Below are 12,500 nucleotides of genomic sequence, written 5' to 3'. Positions count from 1 at the left end.
CTCTCTTCTCCCTTCCTCCCTCCGTTCCTACTTCCCCCTCCCAACAATTTCCGTCTTTTTTTATCTATTTTTATCTCTTACTTAATTCCTCCATGTTGTGTGTGTGTTTGTGTGTATTTTTTTTATAATTATTGTATTAATGATGTTTTTATTTGTTAGTGTGTTTGTGTGTGTATGTGAATGTACGTATATGTGAGTGTAAATATGGAGATTCGTGTATGTACGTTTGTGCGTGTGTCTGTGTATGTAAGTTTGAGTGTTTGAATGGTTTGTGTATGTATTTGTCTTTGATTGCGTGTGTGTGTATGTGTATGCAAGTATGTGTGTGAGTGTTTGTGTATATGTATATACACACACATACACATCTGTGGGTGTGGTTCTGTGTATGTGTGTTTGAGTGTGTGTGTGTGGATGTCTGAGTATGTCTGTGACTATGTGCTCGTTTTTTTGAGGATCCATATGTTTTTTTTTTTTTTTTTTTCTTTTTTTTGTATATGCCATGCATTTTGTTCCTAACTACCCTTTCTGTAGTTGAAGATTATTACTAATACTGTGAAACATTTCCGATTTTTTTCTGTAACAAACAAATCAAATATAAATACAACACAGAGAACAATAAATCAACGGAATAAGTGAATAAGATACAGAAACACTGATATTAAAATTGCCTGGTGTGGATTGCAAAATCTCAAATACGAATGATTATCATTGTTACTACTGATTTTTTTTTTTTTTTACTTTATTCATTAGCATTATTGTCATTGTGCTTCGTATCATTAATATAACTTTAATTAAAGGTATTGTCTTCCTCAGAGCTTGTTACATCCAGCATCAACAGCCAACGGAATGACATCCCAGGCAAGCAATGCGGAACTTGTAAGTACACAGCCACAGGCAGACATACTGAGGGAGGGAAGGAGAGAGAGAGAGAGAGAGAGAGAGAGAGAGAGAGAGAGAGAGAGAGAGAGAGGAGGGGGGAGTAAAAAAGGTAAAAGGATAACAGATGAATATAAAGAAAGTGAGGAGAGAGAGCCGACAGCGAAGAGAGGAAGGGGAAGAGGCAAGAGAGGTGGGAGGAGGAAAAGTAAACAGAGAAAAGACGAAGGGGAAGAGAGAGAAAGAAAAGAAGAGAGAGAAATAAAGAGAAATATGGATTGAGAATAAGGCAGGAGAGAGAGACTGAGTGGGGTTGAAGGTAGATAGGCAGAGATAAATGGAAAATGAGGGACATGGAGCAAAAGGAGAAACTTGGATAAATAGACAGGGTGTAGGGGAAAGCATAGAGATGACAAGAAGGGAAAGGACTAAAATTTCATAGATGAAATGAGATAGACGGAGTTAGGAGATAAAGATAGATAGAGAGAGATAGAGTTAGAAATGGATAGAGAGAGAGAAATTGGGGCCTCTACGCACTGTACATCAAAGCTACGACACTTGCCGATATGATTATATGGTGGACAAGAACGCAATGTACTAAAATGTGCAGACATTGACAAGGATTCCTGCTGAACAAATAGAGAACAAAACAACGTGGGAAAAGAGGAAAGCGAAAAGGCCTTGGGCATATTGGTGTTTTTTCCTTTTTTCCTTTGTTGTATAGGCATTAAGATACTCGTCCATGTGGAAGTGGGAAGTCCTGACCATAGCCTTTCCCTTTCAGCGTGCTCTGGTGAGAGCAGGCGACGCCGAAGGGCTGCAGACCGCCCTCGGCTCCCTATCTGCAGGCGCCCTCTCGACTTTCTTGGGTGACACGGATTTGTTTGGTAAGCCAGCAATAGCAATCTTTTTAGAAAGTACATTTCGACATTTTCTTTTTGGCTCGTGTGTGAAGTAGAATTAATTGTGTCTTGGCTTTTGATGGCCAGAGATACTGATGACGATGTATATATATATATATAGACATATATATATATATATATATATATGTATATATATATATATATATATATATATATATATATATAGACATATATATATATATATACATATATATATATATATATATATATATGTCTATATATATATATATTATATATATATATATATATATATATATATATTATATATATATATATATATATATATATATATATATATAATATATATATATATATATATTATATATATATATATATATATATATATATATATATATATATATATATATATATAATATATATATATATATTATATATATATATATATATATATATATATATATATATATATATATATATATATATATATTATATATATATATATATATATAAATATATTGACATATATTATATATATATATATATATATATATATATATATATATATATATATATATATATATATATATACATATATACTTATATATTCATGTATAGGCCAACTTTGGAGTGAGAGACAGTCCAGAGTGGGCCTAACCATCAGTGTGTGAGAAAGAGCAAGAGGTCAGCTTTGGAGTGAGAGACAGTTCATAGCAATCTTCATACCATGACTGTTGCCATTGGTACCTGGGCTGACTGGCTCTTGGTTGTTGTGGAGGAAAGACACATTGGACAGACTGGGATTAATCGCAACAGGAGTGACGAAAGTAAAAGCAAATGCAGTTGTGTGGTCCGGCAGGGATGGTTGCTTGGACTTTGCCATTTTGGAGGCAGAGGATAACTTGTTTGAAGCCACAGTGCTATTTCCATTTTTTATAAGAATGCCCTTAGAAAAGGTCAATTAAGGGCAAGAGGTTTTTCTCTAGCCACAGAGGCGCCAATGCTCTTGGGTCTTGAGTCAATATTAAGCCAGCAGATATAGTATAGCCTTCATCTTTGTTTGGTTCGAAGTAGAAGAGAGATAATGTTGGGTATTCTAGAGGCAGCTACCGAGTAATGCCTTTCCAAAGGACACGAAGATGATGCATTATTATTTAAATTATCTATCCAAGTCTCATCTTTATTCATTATCTTTATATCAATAATTTTCATTATCTTTCCCCTTCCTATTCTCTTTATCATTCTCACTAATATTTTTTTCATTCTCATTCCTAAGAATATTGAGTAGCCTTGTCACTCCTTTTTCTTCTCATTCTCATCATAAGTGTTGTTCCCAATCTCTTTCCACTCTGTGAATTGTTTTTCTTGTTCTAGTTCTATTCATCCTTGTAACCACTTTCCAAATTATTCTTATATCTTTCAGGAAATAATATCATTGTTTTTTTCATCTTGCTGATACTTATTCTCATTATAATAATAACTTTATATTTTTGTAGCAGACAATGTGATCACTTTCTTTATTCATATTGTCATTTTCACTTTCCCTTCATGATATTTTGGATTCTCATTTCAATTCTTTCACTGTCACTATCACTGTCATATTAATATTCCTTTACATTGGCATTATATGCGTCCTTTTTAATCATTATCATTTACTTACAGCCTCATTCCAAGTATCATTAACATTGTCATTATCATGTTAATTCTTGTCCACATCTATCTCCCTTCCATTTGTCATTATATCCTTCTATTGTAAGTCATCTATTAATTCCCTCATAATAATTTTATAATAATTCTTACCTCTCTAGCTATAATGATGATATTCATTGCCATTCATTGTTGTTGTTATTTTTATAAATTAATATTATCAACATCATTGACATCATCATTATTATTTCCATTACTAATATTATTATGATCATTATCTCACTGTCATTCTCATTCACATTCACTTTCTCATTGTCATTCTCACTCACATTCACCTTCTCACTTTCATTCTCACTCACATTCACCTTCTCATTGTCATTCTCACTCACATTCACCTTCTCACTGTCATTCTCACTCACATTCACCTTCTCATTGTCATTCTCACTCACATTCACCTTCTCATTTTCATTTTCACTCACATTCACCTTCTCATTGTCATTCTCACTCACTTTCACCTTTCCCTGCCATCCTCACATTCACCTTCTCATTGTCATTCTCACTCACATTAACCTTCTCACTGTCATTCCCACTCACATTCAACTTCTCATTGTCATTCTCACTCACATTCACCTTCTCACTGTCATTCTCACTCACATTCACCTTCTCATTGTCATTCTCACTCACATTCACCTTCTCATTGTCATTCTCACTCACTTCCACCTTCCACTGCCATCCTCACATTCACCTTCTCATTGTCATTCTCACTCACTTCCACCTTCCACTGCCATCCTCACATTCATTTTCATTCTCACTCACATTCACCTTATTGTCATTCTCACTCACATTCACCTTCTCATTGTCATCCTCACTTACAATCACCTTCTCATTGTCATTTTCACTCACATTCACCTTCTCATTGTCATTCTCACTCACATTCACCTTCTCATTGTCATTCTCACTCATTCACCTTCTTATTTTTATTCTCACTCACATTCACCTTTGCATTGTCATCCTCACTTCCCTTCTCACGCTCATTACTCACAAACAGATGTCTAACAGAAGCATCTTCCTCCCTCAGGTGAGACTCCCTTACACTGTGCTTCCTGGAACGGCCATCATGCTGTTGCAGAGACGCTCCTCGAGAAGGGCGGAGAAGTGAACGCCAAGAATCCATTTGGTAAGGCGATTGGAAAGCGAGTGACTTCTTAAAGGCACCAGAAGAATTTTGCTTTTGTTTCTTTTCTCATCTTTGTCTTTGTGGAATTTTATAACAATTATTGTTATGATTTAATAAGGGAATCTTTTTCATATTTTATCATTAATTTTATTGATATTTATTTCTTTATTCTATGAATTTTTCAATAAAATATTTTCATAGATTATTTTATAAAATAGAAATTAATAGATTTTTCTATATTTCTTTATACTATAAATTTTATAATGATTAGTTATAATAATTATGATAATAATAAGTATGATCATCTTAATTATTATTGATATTATCATTATTATTTTCATGATTATCTAAAAGAAATATGATCATCCTCATCATCAATGGTGCTATTCATATTATCATTATTATTTCAATAGGATTACTATTATTATTACTCCTATTTCTATTAAATTATCAATTGTTATCATCCTTCTTCTTATTATTGTTATTTTGATGGTGATCCTGTTCTTGTTCTCCTACATGCTTTTGTTGGTGGTGTTGTTGCGAGGTCTTTGTCAGTGATGACAAAGACAATGATGATAATGGAGAAAGTAATGGCAACAAAAGCAACAACAATAATGATGATTATCATAGTAATATATATATTTTTTTTTTTTGATAAATGATTATCAAACGTTCTTTTTCATTAAAATATTCCTTCTTATAATCATACGCATTTTTTTTCCTTTTCATTTCTATGCCTTTTCCTAATTGTTATTTTCAGTTACTTTCTTATTATTTGCAATTTTATTAATATTCAAAATATTCATACTATTCCTTGCCCTTATCCTTATCACCTTATTCATTCCTAAAAACTAGTCTCATTTTCACTCGCATTCACCTTCTTACTGTCATTCTCACTCACTCACATTCACATTGTCATTCTCACTCATTCACCTTCTCATGTTTATTCTCACTCTCATTCACCTTCGCATTGTCATCCTCACTTCCCTTCTCACACTCATTACTCACAAACAGACGTCTAACACAAGCATCTTCCTCCCTCAGGTGGGACTCCCTTACACCTTGCTTCCTTGAACGGCCATGGTGCTGTTGTAAAGACGCTCCTCGAGAAGGGCGGAGAAGTGAACGCCAAGACTTTGATTGGTAAGGCGATTGGAAAGCGAGTGACTTCTTAAAGGCGCCAGAAGAATTGTTTTTTTTTCTAATCTTTGTTATTATGGAATTTTATAACAAATTATTGTTATAATTTGATTAGGGAATCTTTATCATCTTTTATCATTAATTTTATTGATATTTATTTCTTTATTCTATGAATTTTTCAATAAAATATTTTCATAGATTATTCTATAAAATAGAAATAAATAAATTTTTCTGCTTCTTTATAATATAAATGTTATAATAATTAGTTATAACAATTCTGATAATAATAAGTATGATGATTTCAATTATTATTGATAATATCATTATTATTTCATGATTATCTAAAAGAAATATGATCATCCTCATCATTGATCATAATCATCATCAATGGTGCTATTCATATTATCATTATTATTTCAATAGGATTACTATTATTATTACTCCTATTTCTATTAAATTATCAATTGTTATCATCCTTCTTATTATTGTTATTTTGATAGTGATCCTGTTCTTGTTCTCCTACATGCTTTTGTTGGTGGTGTTGTTGCGAGGTCTTTGTCAGTGATGACAAAGACAATGATGATAATGGAGAAAGTAATGGCAACAAAAGTAACAACAATAATGATGATAATAATTGTCATTCTCACTCACATTCACCTTCGCATTGTCATCCTCACTTCCCTTCTACAGTGAGAAGGTGAATGTGAGTGAAAATGACAATGAAAAGGTGAATGTGAGTGAGAATAACAATGAGAAGGTGGATGTGAGTAAGAATGAAAATGAGAAGGTGAATAAGCGTGAGAATGACAATGAGAAGGAGAATGTGAGTGAGAATGACACTTTCCTTTACTCACAAACACACGTCTAACAGAAGCATCTTCCTCCCTCAGGTGAGACACCCTTACACTGGGCTTCCGAGAACGGCCATTATACTGTTGCGGAGACGCTCCTTGAGAAGGGCGGAGAAGTGAACGCCAAGACTAAGGATGGTAACGATTGGGAAGCGAGTGACTTCATAAAGGCACCAGAAGAATTTTGCTTTTGTTTCTTTTCTCTTTTTTGTCTTCATGGAAATTTATAACAATTATTATTCAGATCTAATAAGGATACCTCTATCATCAGCTTTTCTTATTTCTTCATCATTCATTATTCTTTTCTATTTATCCATTCCTTATGTTTTAGTTGTTTATTTGAGTTATTTGTAAATGTTACTTATTCATTATCATTTATCATATGAATTTCAATGTTATGCTTAATACTATCATAAAAATATTCATTTTTATTATCATTTATTACAATTACATTTATATTATTATTTCAAGAATTTTCTTTTGTAATAGTCACTTTTCATCATTCATCTTTTTTCTTCCTCTTTTACTCTTTTCATTATTGATATAATTTTCATTTTTATTTCAATTTTTTTCTATATGATTTTATACATATCATTCCTATTATTATTATTATTATTATTGTTATAGTTAAAAATATTATTATTTTAATTATTCGTATTACTCCTATTTCTATTTCAATTATTATCATAGGTTATCCTTCCTCTTGTCATCATTGATAATTTTGCTGATGATCCTGTTGTTCTTGTTCTCCTACATGCTTTTGTTGTAGTTGTGAGGTCTTTATCACTCATAGTACCAGTGTCGGTAAATCATGATGGTAATGACAATGAGGATAACACGATGGCTTCCTTGTTCTTCCTTCTTGCAAACACCCAAGTCTGCTCACAGCTTGCTTGCAACAAACATGGCTATGCAGGTGCTGTTAAGAGGAATGCACTACTTAGCATTCGTTTTACAAAATACCTCTTCTCGCAACTTAAGTTAGGTTTGCTAAGTACAAAGGTAACATATCCAAATGAAATATCAATAATATAAGTTCATACGAAAAAAGATATTACCTATTTAGTTTGATTATTATAATGATAATGATAATACTAATAAAAATAACCATAATAATGATGATAATGATAAGAATAAGAATAACATTGATTATGATTATATAAAAACATTAAAGATAACGATAACAATCATTATTATTATTATCAATATTAATATCAAACTAGTTAGAATGACCATTATTTTTTTTTTAATAATTCTTATGACTGATATCATAATTTCTTTCATTATAAATATTATGTTAATGATAATAGTAACTCCAACAACAATGATAGAAGTATAATGAGATCCTTATTTTCATTATGGTTATTATTTTCCTTCATATCATTGCCATCAGAATATGCATTAAAATTATAAAGACCATAATCATTCTTAGAATCATGATGATTCTCATTCATGAATACTTTCCCATTTTCATTTCCACTCTCATTTTCTTCATCATTTTCCATCCCTTTCATTTCATTCTCTAGTCATTTCGTGCTTATTCATAAGCTTTTCTTTTAGTTTGTATTTATCAAAAATATTTTCATATTATAAAAATATTTTAGCATCATTATCATTAATATGATAATAATTACGATTATAACAATTGTTGCCATTCAAATTAGCATTGACATTTTTATTCCCAACCTCAGTTCCCTTCTCATTTTGATTCTCATTAACATCATCACGACAGTTTTCATTTTCATTTTTATCCTTGCAAGTCTCAGAGCCATTCCAGTCATAACTCTCCTTCTGCAACTCTTTGTCACTCTATACTTTCTGTATAATTCTCCTTCTACTCTTTGTCACTCTATACTTTCTGTATAATTCTCTTTCTCCTACTCTTTGTCACTATATTTTCTGTATAATTTTCCTTCTCCTCCTCTTTGTCACTCTATACTTTCTGTATAATACTCCTTCTCCTATTCTTTGTCACTCCATACTTTTTGTATAATTCTCCTTCTCCTACTCTTTGTCACTCTATACTTTCTGTATAATTCTCCTTCTACTCTTTGTCACTTTATACTTTCTGTATAATTCTCCTTTTACTCTTTGTCACAATACTTTCTGTATAATTATCCTTCTCCTACTCTTTGTTACTCTATATTTTCTGTATAATTATCCTTCTCCTACTCTTTGTCACTCTATATTTTCTGTACAATTTTCCTTCTACTATTCTTTGTCACTTTACATTCTCTATATAATTCTTATACTCTTTGTCACTTCATTATCTGTCCAATTCTCCTTCTCCCACACTTCATCATATTTATTGATCTTCTCATTATCCCTTTCAGTTTTCTCTTTCCTTTTCATCTTCATGCTCATCATTCATTATCATTATGTTCCCAGTAATGAGTTGTCCTAACTCATTACTTATACCATTGTTTATTATATTAACACAATTGTTATTTTTACTTTCATTTATAGAATATCATTGGTTAATTTAAATTATTTTTAGAGATGTTATATTATTTTATAACAAACTTTATTATACTGTAACAATTATCATTCTCTTTTGTTTTTGTTTTTTTAATTTACCTCTATCAATATATTGTTATATATATGAATATGACTCAAATCTCCTTATATATATTATATATATATATATATATATATATATTATATATATATATATATATATATATATATATATATATATATATATATTATATATATATATATATATATATATATATATATATATATATATATATATAATATATATATATTATATATATATATATATATATATATTATATAATGTATATATTATATATATATATATATTATATATATATATATATATATATATATATATATATATATGTACATATATATATATACATACATATATTATATATATATATATATATATATATATATATATATATATATATATATATATTGTCGTCATCAATATTGTCATATTTCATCATCATATATCTTGATTTATATAATATATGCTTAAATATATATCATTACATTCACATCTCACTTATTTCTGAACAAATTTGAATAAAAATGAAAATAAGAAAATGAAACAAGTGTTTCATTGTAGAGCAACATTTAAACATTGACAAGTTCTACAGTCAAGTTTACCTTCAGGAGAGACAGCAATGCACAAGGCAGCTTTGAAGGGACACACGGCAGTGCTGGAAGTCCTTCGGGAGGGCGGGGCCGACGTGAACGCTGCAGATGATTATGGCAACACGCCCCTTCACAAAGCAGCTTCACAAGGGCATCTCCTCGCTATATTCATGTTGACGAAATTTGGGGCTTCCACGTACAAGAAGAATAAGAGTGGAAGGACTCCGCAGGACTTGATGCCGAGATCTTCCTCCACAGAGAGCCGTGGCATGGAACTTTTCCAAAGCGCGTCCATGGTAATAGATTGTATTGGTCAGACTCTGGTCCTTCCTCTGTCACCATTGGTTTTCAAAGTTGTGCATCATGGGCAGTGCCATGGTTTTTTATATAATGAGACATAACATACTAATGCATTTATCTGTTGAATATTGATCACTTTCAGACTCATGTGGCACAAGGTTGGGTTGCAACCGAGAAGGAAAGGATCAGTTTGCAAAGAGAAATCCAAGTGCTTAAGGTGAGTTTTTGGAGAGAAAATGAATTAAAAGATAGAAATAATTTTGATTTGATAATAATAAAAAGATAGAGAAAAATCAGTGGAATGACAGGAAATATAGCAATCAAAGAAAACATTTCTAAAATCCATAACTAGGGGAGTAAATAGAATGAAATGCAAAGCAAAATGTGAGGGTTTTGGTGACGGCTAATCTTTTATAAGTATTTGATCTGCTTTATTCTTTTACGACTCCAATCTCCTTATCTTGTGGTTATCAGCTTTCCCTCCATCCTCTGACAATGTCAGGAAGGAGATGCTTGTTATCATGAGCGAAGCAATTATGAGCAACAACATGAGCAGAGAGAGAGAGAGAGAGAGAAAGAGAGAGAGAGAGGGGGGGGGGGTAATGTTAGAGAGAAAGTTCATTTCGTTTGTCTTTTTGAGTACTTATGATACCTCTTCTATACTCATCCAGAAGCAGAGAGAGCGAGTGATCAGTGCGAAAAGTGCCGAGATAGTGAATCTACAGAAGGAGACCAGAGACCTGAAGGAAGACCTGAGGAAGAAGGAAGAGGAGATTGTATTACTCAAGGTATGCACAGGAGAGAGCGAGGAAGAAGGACGAAATGACAGAGAGAAAGGAGGAGAGGAAAGGGACAGATATAGAACAATGGTTAAGAAAGAGGAGAGTTAGTGTGAGATAGCGTTGTGTTATTAGTAGCTTTTTGTCTGGAGAACCTGGAGCTTCCTGAATAAGTCCTTGTAGGTGTGAACCTCAACTATTCCAAACGAAGAGAGAAAATGTTGCAGGATTTGTGCAAATGTAAATGCAACATGATGAGCAATTTTCTTTGCTTCCAAAATGCATTAGCCTCTTTTTAAAAGTGATTTTATTTGTCAAAATGATATTACTGGTTGGTCGTGCGATTCACTTGCTTTGCCTGTGATGCCTTGCTCTTCTCCTCAAGCCTTTAGGACAGAGACATCCCTACAGTGTTGTCTTCTCTTACAGGAGGAGCAAGGACATGAGAGGAGTAGGATGGAGACTGAGGTGACTAATCTGCAGACGGAAAACAGCAAACTGAAGGATATCCTACGTCTCAGAGAAAGGGAGATCAGAGAGCTAAAGGTAAGAGCAAGAGCTTCCGAAATACATCAACCCCTTTTTAAAACTGATTTTATTTGTCGAAGCGAGATTACTACTTGGTCGTGCAATTCCATTTGCTTTGCCTGTGATGCTAGGTTCTTCTCCCTAATCCCTTTAGGACAGAGACATCCCTACAGTGTTGTCTTCTACAGGATATGCAGGAGGAGCAAGGACGGGAGAGGAGTAGGATGGAGACTTTGGTGACTAATCTGCAGACGGAAAACAGCGAACTGAAGGATATCCTATGTCTCAGAGAAAGGGAGATCAGAGAGCTAAAGGTAAGAGCAAGAGCTTCCGAAATACATTAGCCTCTTTTTAAAACCGATTTTATTTGTCGAAGCGAGATGACTGCTTAATCGTGCAATTCCATTTGCTTTGCCTGTGATGCTAGGTTCTTCTCCCTAATCCCTTTAGGAAAGAGACATCCCTACAGTGTTATCTTCTACAGGATATGCAGGAGGAGCAAGAACGGGAGAGGAGTAGGACGGAAACTGTGGTGACTAATCTGCAGACGGAAAACAGCGAACTGAAGGATATCCTATGTCTGAAGGAAAGGGAGATCAGAGAGCTAAAGGTAAGAGTAAGAAGAAAGAAAAGAGGAGAGAGAAAGAGACTAAAATAAGGAGAGAAACAATGAAGAAGTATTGTATTCACACATTGTTTTTCTACATGGTTCAATATACACTTCCGTCCAGTTAAGAAGGCGTGACAGTCCTTTACTTTACAGGAGCAACACACAGCAGACGTTGGGAATGCGACAAACAGGTCGGAGGGCGAGGATGCGAAAGTGAGGAGGATATTAATTCTTATGACTTATGATGCATTGCACTTAGGGTGATTATAATTCCGAGAATTAACTTCAATGGTGATATTAATGCTTTTAACGTAAATGTAGTTGCACTGAGGATGATGTTAATGCTTTAGACAGAACTTCAAGAAAGGAAGGTTGGGAGAAAGATAAAGTGCGAGAGAAGGAATTAGAACAAAGGAGGGAAAGGTTGAAGGAGAGGGAGAAATACATTTATACAGAGAGAGAGAAAGATAAAGAGAAAGAGAGTGAATGGGAGGAAGAACAGGCATAGTGGTGACAGGAGGAGACCGCATGTCATGTCCCTGGCGCCTTTTGCACACAGAATCGTCTGGAAGAAAGAGCCAGGAA

At 33.0% G+C, this 12,500-nt stretch overlaps 1 protein-coding gene across 10 annotated transcripts in view; it reads left to right on the top strand.

Moving 5' to 3' along the window:
* Positions 1-12,500, top strand: part of LOC122263499 (uncharacterized) — a 25,513-nt gene that overhangs the window by 7,132 nt on the left and 5,881 nt on the right. For 5 of the 10 annotated variants that reach the window (XM_086535489.1, XM_086535497.1, XM_086535491.1 and 2 more), the window contains exons 2-14: positions 814-876; positions 1,661-1,763; positions 4,483-4,581; positions 5,626-5,724; positions 6,612-6,710; positions 9,717-9,994; positions 10,141-10,215; positions 10,670-10,786; positions 11,207-11,323; positions 11,494-11,619; positions 11,790-11,915; positions 12,069-12,128; positions 12,475-12,500. The exon at positions 12,475-12,500 is cut by the window's right edge and continues 58 nt beyond it. In XM_086535489.1, the coding sequence (XP_086391615.1) occupies positions 814-876; positions 1,661-1,763; positions 4,483-4,581; positions 5,626-5,724; positions 6,612-6,710; positions 9,717-9,994; positions 10,141-10,215; positions 10,670-10,786; positions 11,207-11,323; positions 11,494-11,619; positions 11,790-11,915; positions 12,069-12,128; positions 12,475-12,500 (1,388 nt within the window). The remainder of the gene's footprint in view (positions 1-813; positions 877-1,660; positions 1,764-4,482; positions 4,582-5,625; positions 5,725-6,611; positions 6,711-9,716; positions 9,995-10,140; positions 10,216-10,669; positions 10,787-11,206; positions 11,324-11,493; positions 11,620-11,789; positions 11,916-12,068; positions 12,129-12,474) is intronic. The other 5 variants (XM_086535490.1, XM_086535496.1, XM_086535495.1 and 2 more) reach the window with 5 other exon arrangements.

Source organism: Penaeus japonicus, unplaced genomic scaffold (assembly GCF_977035675.1).
Source record: "Penaeus japonicus unplaced genomic scaffold, GWHDUDI00000001_assembly GWHDUDI00001022, whole genome shotgun sequence".
NCBI lineage: Eukaryota > Metazoa > Arthropoda > Malacostraca > Decapoda > Penaeidae > Penaeus > Penaeus japonicus.
Note: the sequence above shows the minus strand (reverse complement) of the source record. Positions and strands in the feature narration are given on the sequence as shown.